The 10,905-nt window shown below is 36.5% G+C and overlaps 1 protein-coding gene across 2 annotated transcripts; it reads left to right on the forward strand.

Annotated features, from left to right (window-relative positions):
* The first annotated feature begins 9 nt into the window (after window positions 1-9).
* Window positions 10-10,905, forward strand: uros (uroporphyrinogen III synthase). 2 transcript variants are annotated; one of them, XM_088917520.1, is made up of 10 exons: window positions 10-296; window positions 1,779-1,862; window positions 2,095-2,178; window positions 2,562-2,658; window positions 4,687-4,761; window positions 6,658-6,732; window positions 6,997-7,080; window positions 7,364-7,449; window positions 8,124-8,222; window positions 10,210-10,905. In XM_088917520.1, exons 2-10 carry the CDS (start codon window positions 1,800-1,802, stop codon window positions 10,330-10,332), a joined length of 786 nt encoding a protein of 261 aa, XP_088773646.1. In that variant the 5' UTR covers window positions 10-296; window positions 1,779-1,799; the 3' UTR covers window positions 10,333-10,905. The 2 variants fall into 2 exon arrangements, with proteins under 2 accessions (XP_088773646.1, XP_088773647.1); XM_088917521.1 differs by lacking the exon at window positions 6,658-6,732 and having other exon boundaries at window positions 17-296.

Below are 10,905 nucleotides of genomic sequence, written 5' to 3' on the forward strand. Positions count from 1 at the left end.
AGCACCGAGGGAGGAAGGGGAGGGTTTTGGTGCAAAGCATTTAAAGAATTCGAGGGGAGTCTTATTTATATAACATATAAGTAAAGATAATATACTTAGAAATAATGTGATACATTTTACAGTGTATATGATATTTATGATAGGAATATTGATGGCATTTTTAAAAATTATTTTATTTTAAAGTATTTTTGTCTACTTCTCTTCTTTACGATTCTTGATTTTTTCCTCGTTCTTCATCCGAGTTCTTCAGAGTAGGTTGTTGTCGGAAGAACAGCTGTTCAGACTGTGCTGCTGAAGTATGTCTTATAATTTCTGTTCTTGGGGCAGTTACCTATCCACTGCGTATACACAATCATCGTGCGAGTTGTCAGTAACATTTGTTTCAAGATCAGAAATGTGGGGGTCTGCGCAATGAAATTAAACGTTGTAACGATTTCCTGTATCTGCTGTTTTGCGTCCCCAGTTCGACCTTTGTCAGAAATGCTGTTCAGCGATGTGTAACGTTTAACGTAGGATACTGCTCAACAAAGTATTTAATTACTGTGAAGGCTACGTTTAAAAATAAATTATTGTATTCTCCGTGTCAGAACAAGATCAGTCTTTTGCCGAATTATACGCTTTCATAAAAGAAATTGATGCATACAAGCTTATAGAGTTAATAAAGAAATGCAGCTACTGTGACAAAATTAAAAATAAATGACTATCCTTGTTCCGAGTGAAATCCGCATCTCATTCCGTTGCTACTAACAGAACCTATGATCTTAAAATAGTTGCGTTTGTTCATTTCCTGCCTACCGCTGTGGAGGTCAGAGGTAACGGGCTGGAGTATTATAGGGACAATATGAAAACCCTGCAACGAAGCTAATGTGTTCCAGGCAGTTGCACACCTTGTCAGATTAGTAGCCGTTGTACTGAGAGTTTCAGGGTTTATTTGTGGGAAGAATACAGGGATTACCCAAGAGTTAGAGGGGGAAATATGAGGAAGCTGTGTCATTTAAGAATGGCAACTGACCAGCTGTTGTGGTATCATCCATTGTGAAATAGGTGGTTCTCTTCCAAACACACCCGCCCGTTGCCCGAATCATGGGTTCACCACTGCGCACACCATAGATTTGATCTGAACAAATGTCTGTTTAGTATTGTTAAAAAAGAAAAACTAAACGGAGGTTAAGTTGGGATAACAACAGCACAGTTCAACTGGCCTCAACTGTCCTAAATCATAATCATTCCTGGTGTCATTTGGACAATTACAAACAAATATGAATACTAAACGAAAGTACCTAATCTCCCAATCTATCTTTTGCATATCTCCTCGATTTTTGCAGTTACACCTTGGTCACTTCTGGCTCTGCATGGAGGTCCCAGCTTCCTCCTGCTATGGCCAGGAGTTTAGCCCTCAGCTAAACAAGTCAAGCAAGCTAACTGTGCTTATTATTAAACTTATTGAACTATACTCCACAACCATTTTTCAAAGCACTTAATTCTTGGGTGCTGTTATTATTAAATTAATGTTTGTATACATTGCATACATTTTGGATATACATGGCAAAAATGGAGCAGTGGGAATTTTCAGTTACGCTATCAGAAGAGCAACGCTTGTCAGTCAGTGGGTGTGCACTGTGCTTACTCATGCCTTTGAAAACCGCCTCTGTGGTGAATGGCGATTGATAATCAGTTTTCTGACCATGAGGGAAGTGGGACATAGTCATTTCGTTTGTATGATATAATATTCTTATTGTCTGTTTATTACAGCTTTGCTAACTGTTTTTTTTTTACAGTGGTTTGTCTTTGCATTGAAGATGAATGTGCTCCTGTTAAAAGAATCCAAAGAAGCCGATTCCAGTTCTGACCCTTATGTAAAGGTTTGTATACTTAAAAACAAAGAAGAGAAGACTTTTGTGTCATACTTGTCTAAGTTAATAGGAAATAATAGCTAAGATAGATGAATCAGAAAAATGTAGTACTAACTCTGGCCGAGCATGCTCTGTTTTGTGATCTTTAAAAGTCTTCTATTTTGCCTAATTATCTCTCATTATTCCACGTGTCATCTACCAAGTTCTTCCTAATTGCAGTGCACTTTTCATTCTTTTGTAGGAGCTGGCATCCTGTGGAATTAAGGCTACTTTGATACCTGTTTTGTCTTTTGAATTTGTGTCACTGAACACTTTGTCAGAAATGGTGAGGGATAATCTTTGTGTCATTCCCCTGACATGATCGTAGTGTTACAGGCTGTTTTTTTTAAATGACATTTCAGTCATTCAGATCAAAACTCCGGAGTTCATAATGAATCATGATCAAATGAAGAGAAAATGGATAGTGTTATTTTGTTTTATGATAGTTTGCAATTCCAACATTACACATTTTTCACTTTTAGTAGATCTAATCTTCCATTCCATTAGAAAGAAATGCAGATCACATACGATGACTGTTACAATTTCACTGGAATCTCACATAGTTACTGACAGGTTAAAATCCTTTCCATGAATACAGGTGGGCTGCATTTTACAATGATTTTATTTACTAGTATATCCAAGTCTGATAAAAAAAAGTTTTTTTATTAGCTGTTTCACCCTGAGAACTACGGTGGACTTGTCTTCACTAGCCCAAGGGCTGTGGAGGCTGTGAGAAAGTGTCTGGAGGACAAGGGTAGAAGAGATGGTAAGTGAATATGTCATAATGTCAAAATGGAAAACATTAGAAAGATAGCATGGAGGTGATTGTGAATTGTTTTGTACCTCTTGTTGGTTGACTAGAAGAGACTATGGAGTTTGGTTGGCTTGTAAATGTTACTTCACTAGTCGTTTTCACTGTCTTTACTTTCTGCCAAGCAGTAACATGGCCAGTTTTTCACTTGCAAAGATAGACTGGCACAGTTGTATTGGCACAGTTGTTTTCATCTGGAGGTCTTCATATTCTAGCTCCCTGAAGCTAAGCGTTGCAGGGGCTGTAAATGTCCCATAGATGTCAGCATTTGCCATATTCCTCCATACACCTCTGTTGTCATGGCCAGTACAGACAATTCCACAAAGGGAAGTTAAAGGCTGTTGTCCTGTTGCTTTACACAGCTGGAGTATACACAAAGCAGCGATCAAGAACAATAAAGCCTGACAGGTGGACACATCAGAGATGTTTTCAGAGGTTTACGATATAGTGGTCAAATATTTACAAACCACTTTCTCTGTGAAAGCTTAGTTTGGATTATCTCTTTTCATCCAACCTGTCAGAAAGGTGGACTCATTCACCCTAATACATAAGTCACCACTGCACCCAGCTCAATAAAACGGCTCCCATTGAAGAAGAAGCATTTTCTTATTGTAGTTTCATTTTATCAGTTTGGTCAGAAATGCTTTTCTCCCCTCTTCACCAGAGAAAGCACTGGCATCACTGGAAGGTGACCCTTATTTGCAATGCAGTGTCGACACTGCTCAAACATGAAGGCAAAAAAAGGTTTCCTCTTAACAGCAGCTTTGCATTTCACAGTTGCAGGACAGCCTGCAGCTAGAAAGATCTTTTCAGTGCAGGTACAGAGCCTCTTATTTTAACATGTGACAGGATTATACTGGACGGTAAGCCAGTTGACAAAAATTACAAAAGTGTTTATGCAATACAACTAAATTAGCCTTTTTATTGAAAACTGAAATCAATGCTATGAGATGGATAGGAATTTAAAAATGCAAATGATTTAAATTTAGTGGTAAAATAATGGTAAAAAAGGGTAAAAAAGGTGTAATGCTGGTGTTTTTAATTTTTAATATTTTGTAAGAAACCATGTTTTTTTTTTCACAAGAGACACTCCAGTACTCTTTTAATATATGACTGCCTGGGTTTAATTTTCTGTCATGTGACAGCGTGCAAGCCATGAAAATTGGTTTCCTAGTGAATGTTTTGACATTTAATAGGTGTTGAAATATGTTACTTTAGAATCTTTTAATAATGTGATGGCTTATCTGAAATAATAGAAGATGCATTTTTTCAATGAACCCCCATGATATCTAATTATTATTTTCCAGTCTTTCATATGCTTGTTAGCCACAATACACGAATGGAAATAAAACAAGACCAGAAGCCTGTGTTTAATTATAACCTTCACTGAACAAATGGCACTGACAGTGATCTATTATTATCTGTGTATTATTGTAGTTTTGAGAGAATTCTTAAATTCTAACACCTGGCCTGTCAGAATCCTGTCCAACACAAATTTAATTTCAGTGCCTTAGAATGGAAAGCAATTCTTCCATGATTCTTGAATTCTGTTAGTTGCTTGCACCTGTGTTTTTGTTAATAGTTGCATCAAAAAACCTGCCAAACTCTCTTTGAAAGACCTCTAGAGTCAGCCTGCTGCCTTGCTCTTGCTTTTCATTCAAGCTGAGATAAATGTTACCTTCAGAACAATGGTGCTCCGTTGCCTCACATCAGGTCCGAGCCTTCCTCTGAATTCCTATAAGCCTGAAATTAGAGGGTTGAGACATGCTGTATGTAACATGTTTTAGCAGAGTACACCAATATAATTCACATATTAACTTTAAATACTGAATTTTTGGCATAGGTTATTTATAAAAGAATTGTGCTAGCCACAAGAAAAACTACCATCTGAATTGTGACACTTGCAAGTTGTATATTTCACACATAAAGCAAAAAACACATTGACTAATGTGCCGGATGTTTTTTGGTTGTTGATCTGCACAGAGTGGAGCAAAGGGCTGAAGGATAGATGGAACACTAAGCACACCTATGTTGTTGGGAAAGCCACTGCAGCCTTGGGTAGGTCTTCTCTGTGCTCGTCATGCTTCCTTTGTGACCAGTTGATTTGCAAATAAAGAGGTTTCAAAAAATAAGTGAATAAGGTATTAATATAGAAAGAGAAAGGGATCTTGCTTACCCAAACCCTCTGCTTGCAGACTTGTTTTTGAATATGGTGTTATTACATATGGGAAAGCAAGCCAAATATCAGTGCCTTTTACAAAGCTGGGATGTTTGTGTTAGATGAGGATTGTAAATGAAAATGACACATCCAGTTGGGTACAGTAAAAGCCACAACATAACTATCACCAACTGCCTTTTTAACAAGGTTGGGCTCAGCGGAGTAAATGTAAATAGATGCATTTATGCAGCCGATGATTGATATGTTCAAACAGATGACTAAAAAGTGTTCAGAATTCACTGTGTGTGCTGCAGATGGATTATGCGTTTCTTATAATTATGGGGTATGCTTTCTTTTTAAACTACCACAAGCCACCTGCCATGAAAGAGGCACTGATACCAGTGCTGTCCTGGTGAAGCCTCATCTATCATTTAAAAGGCTCCTGGCAAGGTCAGGGAAGTGCCTCACCTTTGGAGGATTCACAAGACCCTGCTGTTTCTGACTTGAACACATTAGCTGATAATTGAAACAGCCTTTTCTGTGCCAGACACCTGTGTATCCTGCCTTAATCTATCAACATGATAAACACTGCGTTTAGTTTGCTTGGAAATTGGTTTGTAACAACTAACAGTTTACTGTTACCAAAGAAACGTGCGAACAGGAGACATTGGTTGATTTATCACTTGTCTTGTGTTAGAGGGCAGATCCACTCAGTCCTTCTTTCTACATGTGACTAATCTCTGTTGTGCTGAATGTCTTGGCTTTTAACGTAAGGTTGTGTTTTGATAAGGAGTTTAATGATGGTTTCCTAACAGTGTTAGTTTACTGTGACTCATAGTAAAAGCATTTGCAGTATGTGGTGAAAAATCTTCTTTCCTTGGTGTCAGTCCTTCATCATCCTTCCATTAAAGTTTGCATTTCATTTCAGATAGCATTTATATCATGTTTGTGTAACATACAAAAGTGGCCAACTTTCTTGTCTCTCTCAACTCATGCTATTACTGGACAATACCTAAACCACCAAATTGATACTGAATTACTCAGTGGATCCTGCTGATGAGGATCTCTTCAATAATTACAACATAGATAGGATGGAGGGAAATGTACAGTGGAACAGAACAGAAGAATTAATAACGTCTAGCCCTGGGCTATACCATTTGATCCCAGCTGTGATAAAAATGAAGTCATTGTGGAAACAGGAGTGCTGACACATGACTGTCACTTAGGTGCTACAGCACATATACTGTAATTGCCTGTTTAATACTTCATTCTTAACCTTGGTTTCATACACTGGGAAAAACTGTATCATGAGACCTAGGCACCTTGGAGCAGTGAAAGTTAGTTCACATACAAATAGAGCTTTGCGGAAATCATTCCTACGAACAATAATAGTGATCTTTGACCAGTGTCAGACAACTGTGTGCCATGTTCCTCCACAAATCCGATGGTCACACTAAGCTGATATACAGTACTGTAGCAGCTTCAGATATGTACTGATATCTACAGGGAACAAGATTCCTCTAGACGTGTTTATATATATATACCAAAAAGGCATTGCTCCACTGTACGTAGTTTTCAATTTACATTTATTTTAATTAGCCTGCTAACATTATAAGCCCACCTTATATAAATAATCTGTTGCTAAAACCTTTGATATTGACAATTTGAGCATATAATAGTGTTGAGTTCATTACTTTGAGTCCAGAATTTAAAGTGCTTAAATTTGAATTTGTATTTTTATATGTCTTCTGTAATGCTGTTTATTTTGATATGCACTTTCAAATCTTGTTGTCTAGTTCAAGAAATCGGCCTGGTTCCACTGGGAGAAGACAGTGGGAATGCAGATAAACTATCTTGTTTCATCTGCGAAAGTATGTGAGAAGTTCCAGAGTTCTGTATCTTGGTGTAAGAGCAGCAGTGTTTAATTGTAGTTTTTCTTAGTTTATTTTCAAATTATATCACTGCATAAAGTGTTATTTAGGACAAGCATTCAAATGTAAGGCTGGAATTTATCTGATAAATTTTATTTATTTATCTGAAATGGTGATTATTCATTAATATGCTGTAGTGAAAGTGGATAACTAAACATTTGACAAAATCTCAATTATACAAACAGCAGTCTTGTTTTTCTGCAGGAGAAGACTCCAGTTCATTGCCCCTTCTCTTTCCTTGTGGGTCTATTAAAAGAGAAGTTCTACCCACAACACTGAAGATGAATGGTAACAGTCTGTATCTAACTAGAGTGACTCAGAAACCACGCAAAACTTAGATAAGTTCTTAAAAGGATTTCTACATCATATTGTTGCATGTCTTGCTAATAAAATCTTAATATGGCATGGTATGTAGTTTTTATTATGTATCATTTGTCTTTTTTACCTGCATTAAACATAAAAAACTGCAATGACTTGTTCTTAGGAAAATATTTTACAGCTTGATGACAAATTATGAATGATAAAATTCAGAAATAAGAGCACTTTGTGACACTCATTTAAATGTAATCAGGTGTGCCTCTGGAATGTTTGATGGTCTACCAAACGGCACAGCACCCAGATCTTGAGAAAAATTTGGAAACCTACTTCTCAGAACAGGTATTGTATTGCTCTATACAATATTATTATTCAGTATACAGTTTATCATGTTACAGCTAAATGTCAGATAGCCTGAAATGTCTGCACAAACCTTACACAAAACCACTGTAAGACAACATATCCATTGTCTGGCGTTTAACATCCTGAAGCCTTCAAAACAGTGTTTCATGAATTACTTGTATAAGGTATGAAGAATTGCAATTACAGTATTTTGTTCTGTCAGTGCATGGAAATGCACTGACTGCAATGCAGTGCTTTTATTTCCATTTTCATGTATTATTTTTGATTTCTCATTTCCTTTTGAACATCACCTCACTGATCTAGATTTACTGGAATGTTTCACGGATGCTGTGCACTTAATATGGAGAAAAAGCGTGTAATTTCTGTACTCCTTTTTGTTTAGAATGTATGGTGCTTGGAATGGATGGAATTGTATACATCTTAGAAATCAAATTTGACATGAATTGCATTTATTAACTTGGCAACACCTGTTTTACGTGTGACAGTTCCAGAGTGTTAAGTGTCCATCCAACTTAAGCATCTTATTTAATTGTATTTATTATGCTATTCACTCTGACATTCAAGCAACCTTTAAATAAATTGTCACAGACACAAAATAGAGATGTTTTGCTGGCCTTATTATATATTGTACTGTTTTGGTTATTTGTGTGTAGGATGTCCCGGCAAGCATTGCATTCTTCAGTCCTTCAGGAGTTAAATTTTGTCTTAAGGCTCTGCAAAGACTGTCAGGAAACAGACTGGAACAGATTAAGGTACTGATAATCTGAATTACAAGCAGTTATACTTTTACTATTGATCTTTCCACATTAACATGGGTAACTTGATAAAGGTGCTTTAAATCACATATTAAATGTTCATGTTTTAGCTTTAGTCAATAGGAGTGTGATCCACACAATGCATAATTAGATAGCAGTAGCTAAAAAAGGCCCTTAAATGTCAAATTACAATAGAAGTCACCAAATGTTGTCTTGAAAAAATTTGTGCAGTTTTGCTAAACGTCATGTTGTTCCTGTGTAATGTTCAACATTTTCAGAATCCTGTTTAAACAAGCACTTAGGGAAAGGTGGTTAGCTATTTGCTGTATTGTTTCTGTTAAACATTCTAGTCAGGTAAGTGTAATGCTGTGTAATCAGGAAAATAAATACATTATCCTCCTTGAATAAGTAAGAGCAGTAAGTCTTCTGCTCTGTGAAGCTAAGTTCTCTTTAACAGTATCTTTCACAAAGGTTATTCACTATACAGTACATATCATAGCATAATGCACACCATACAGTATATGTTTTTCAATGACACCTGTGAATGTCCCATAGCCTATCTGAAGAACGTATGATATAACTACACTGCTTGAAGGACATCTTACACAACAATGCACCGAGTTCAACTTTTCAGCAGTCATCTCACAATGCAGGAAAAGAAACATTTGACACCTCTAATGAAATTAGATTTTTTTTGCTTTATCAGATATGTTTTGCTTATGAATATCATTCTTTTTAGTTTTTCCCAAAACCTGCCCCTTCGCTAGATTGGCATATTAAAAAAAATGAAATGGGAAAAAGAGATTGCAGACATTGTGCAATACTCCACTTCTGAATATACAAAAAAGATTATGTTAATTCTTAAATTAACATAGGAAGACATTGGACTGTGTTTCTACAATTTCAAGTGGTCTAAAATTTACTTCTTTAATAAGATGATCACTAGTAGAATAAGCATACATTAAGGGTAGATCATAGTAGCATTTAAAACATTTTTTGCATTTTTCGCTGTCTCGTTTCTCTTCACAATATTGTACTACGTTGAGGCATTTATTTTCATTTAAATTATTGTGTGTGATGATTAAAGCCATTTTATACATAATGCATCCTTATTTCAAGTATTTTATAGTAGTGTGTATTACATAAAGCTTCATTATTGTACCATTTTTCTGTTGCTGATTACAGCCAATGCTGTATTGTTGGCAGGTGAAGTGTACCTACCGAGACTGTTAGTGCTGATGATTTGGCAGAGAAAGCAGAGAACCCGACAGTGAATGCAAATGTAGGATGTGACTCAGTCATTCTAACTATCTGTTAGGAGTAAATTATCATTCCTGATTAGATCATTCTGGAGGTGGTGATATGTACCATATAAAAAAAGAAAAGCTGTTTTATGAAATTACCAAGTACATTTGCATCATAGACAAGTATCAAAATACAACATCAGTAAATAGTGCACACTTGACATTTACAGTATCTCCTGGCTATTAATCACGTGCTTTATTTTGCTATCACAGTTAAATTAAACTTGACATGAAGATCAGTGGAAGCCTGTGATTGATATATTCATCACAGCAACACGCCTAAAAGAAGGCACAGTAACACTGTATTGTTAGTCACCTTAGAGACGACTTACTGTAAGTGAGATGCGGGATATAAGGAAACATTGAAAGTAAATGAAATAACAGGAAGGACCAGTTCATTGATTGACAATTACATTACCAACCACCGGTAGTATAAAAGTTGAGAGTTTTTTTGTCGTTATCCGCACTGAGGAACTGGTAGAGTTTGGAGTTGAGGAATCTGATGAGGTTAGTAATTAAAGGAAGTGCAAGATGTGGAGTTGTTACGTGTAAAAATACACTTATTTAGTCTATTTAGTACTGCACTGATCCCTGGCTGCATAACTGGTAGCTTAATATTTGTCACCTTTTAAATACTCTATATACTGTCTATAAAAAATCTTGATGGTTTCTTCCTGTAGTTTGCAGCAATTGGACCGTCCACAGGCATTGCAATGGCAGCCGCAGGGCTGTCTGTCAGCTGTACTGCAGGAAAGCCCACGCCCCAGGACTTGGCTGCAGGAATATCACAGACACTTTGCTGACTCTGACCAGATAATCTGTCTCCTGGCTATGCAGCTGTAAAGCTGTGAAAAACATGTTGCTCCTCAGTGAGCTGAGTGTCCTCATCCAGCACTATCCCAGAGCAATAATAATATCTGTCAAAGGCTGCTTCACTGCCTGCAAGTTTCCATGTATCTCTTGTTAATAAAAACAACGCGTCACATCCTGTTAAGCACTTAAAAACTTACACTTGAGCTGTACCGTATGTTTAATCGGTAACTGTTAAACTGCAATATAGGCCTACAGTTTAAATATACAAATCTGTAGCTCTTCAGGAGTGTCGCTGCATCATATACAGTACATTGTATGTACTTGTTACAACAGACCTGTTTTGTTAGTTTTCCACAGTAAATGCAGGGTAATGAGACAAATCAAAATGTTCAGGAGATCATATTGATTATTCTTAAAATCATTAAGTTCTAAATAAGCAACCAAACTCTCTCCCTTTCATTGCAGATAATTTTGTGTTGTTTTGTTTAAATGAATTTTTCTCTGCTCTATACAGGCTTTCTTTCTTATTGATATACAGTATAATAAAGTCCATTGAGTAATTG

Source organism: Atractosteus spatula, chromosome 5, assembly GCF_055471065.1.
Source record: "Atractosteus spatula isolate fAtrSpa1 chromosome 5, fAtrSpa1.hap1, whole genome shotgun sequence".
NCBI classification, from domain to species: domain Eukaryota; kingdom Metazoa; phylum Chordata; class Actinopteri; order Semionotiformes; family Lepisosteidae; genus Atractosteus; species Atractosteus spatula.

What these genes read in the sequence shown, in the direction of transcription:
- uros (XM_088917520.1), top strand. Translation starts at nt 1,800, where the DNA reads ATGAATGTGCTCCTGTTAAAAGAATCCAAAGAAGCCGATTCCAGTTCT. An exon ending in GGACAAGGGTAGAAGAGATG is followed by an intron (nt 2,659 to 4,686) that starts GTAAGTGAATAT and finishes TGATCTGCACAG; the next exon opens with AGTGGAGCAAAGGGCTGAAG. An exon ending in ATCTTGTTTCATCTGCGAAA is followed by an intron (nt 6,733 to 6,996) that starts GTATGTGAGAAG and finishes GTTTTTCTGCAG; the next exon opens with GAGAAGACTCCAGTTCATTG.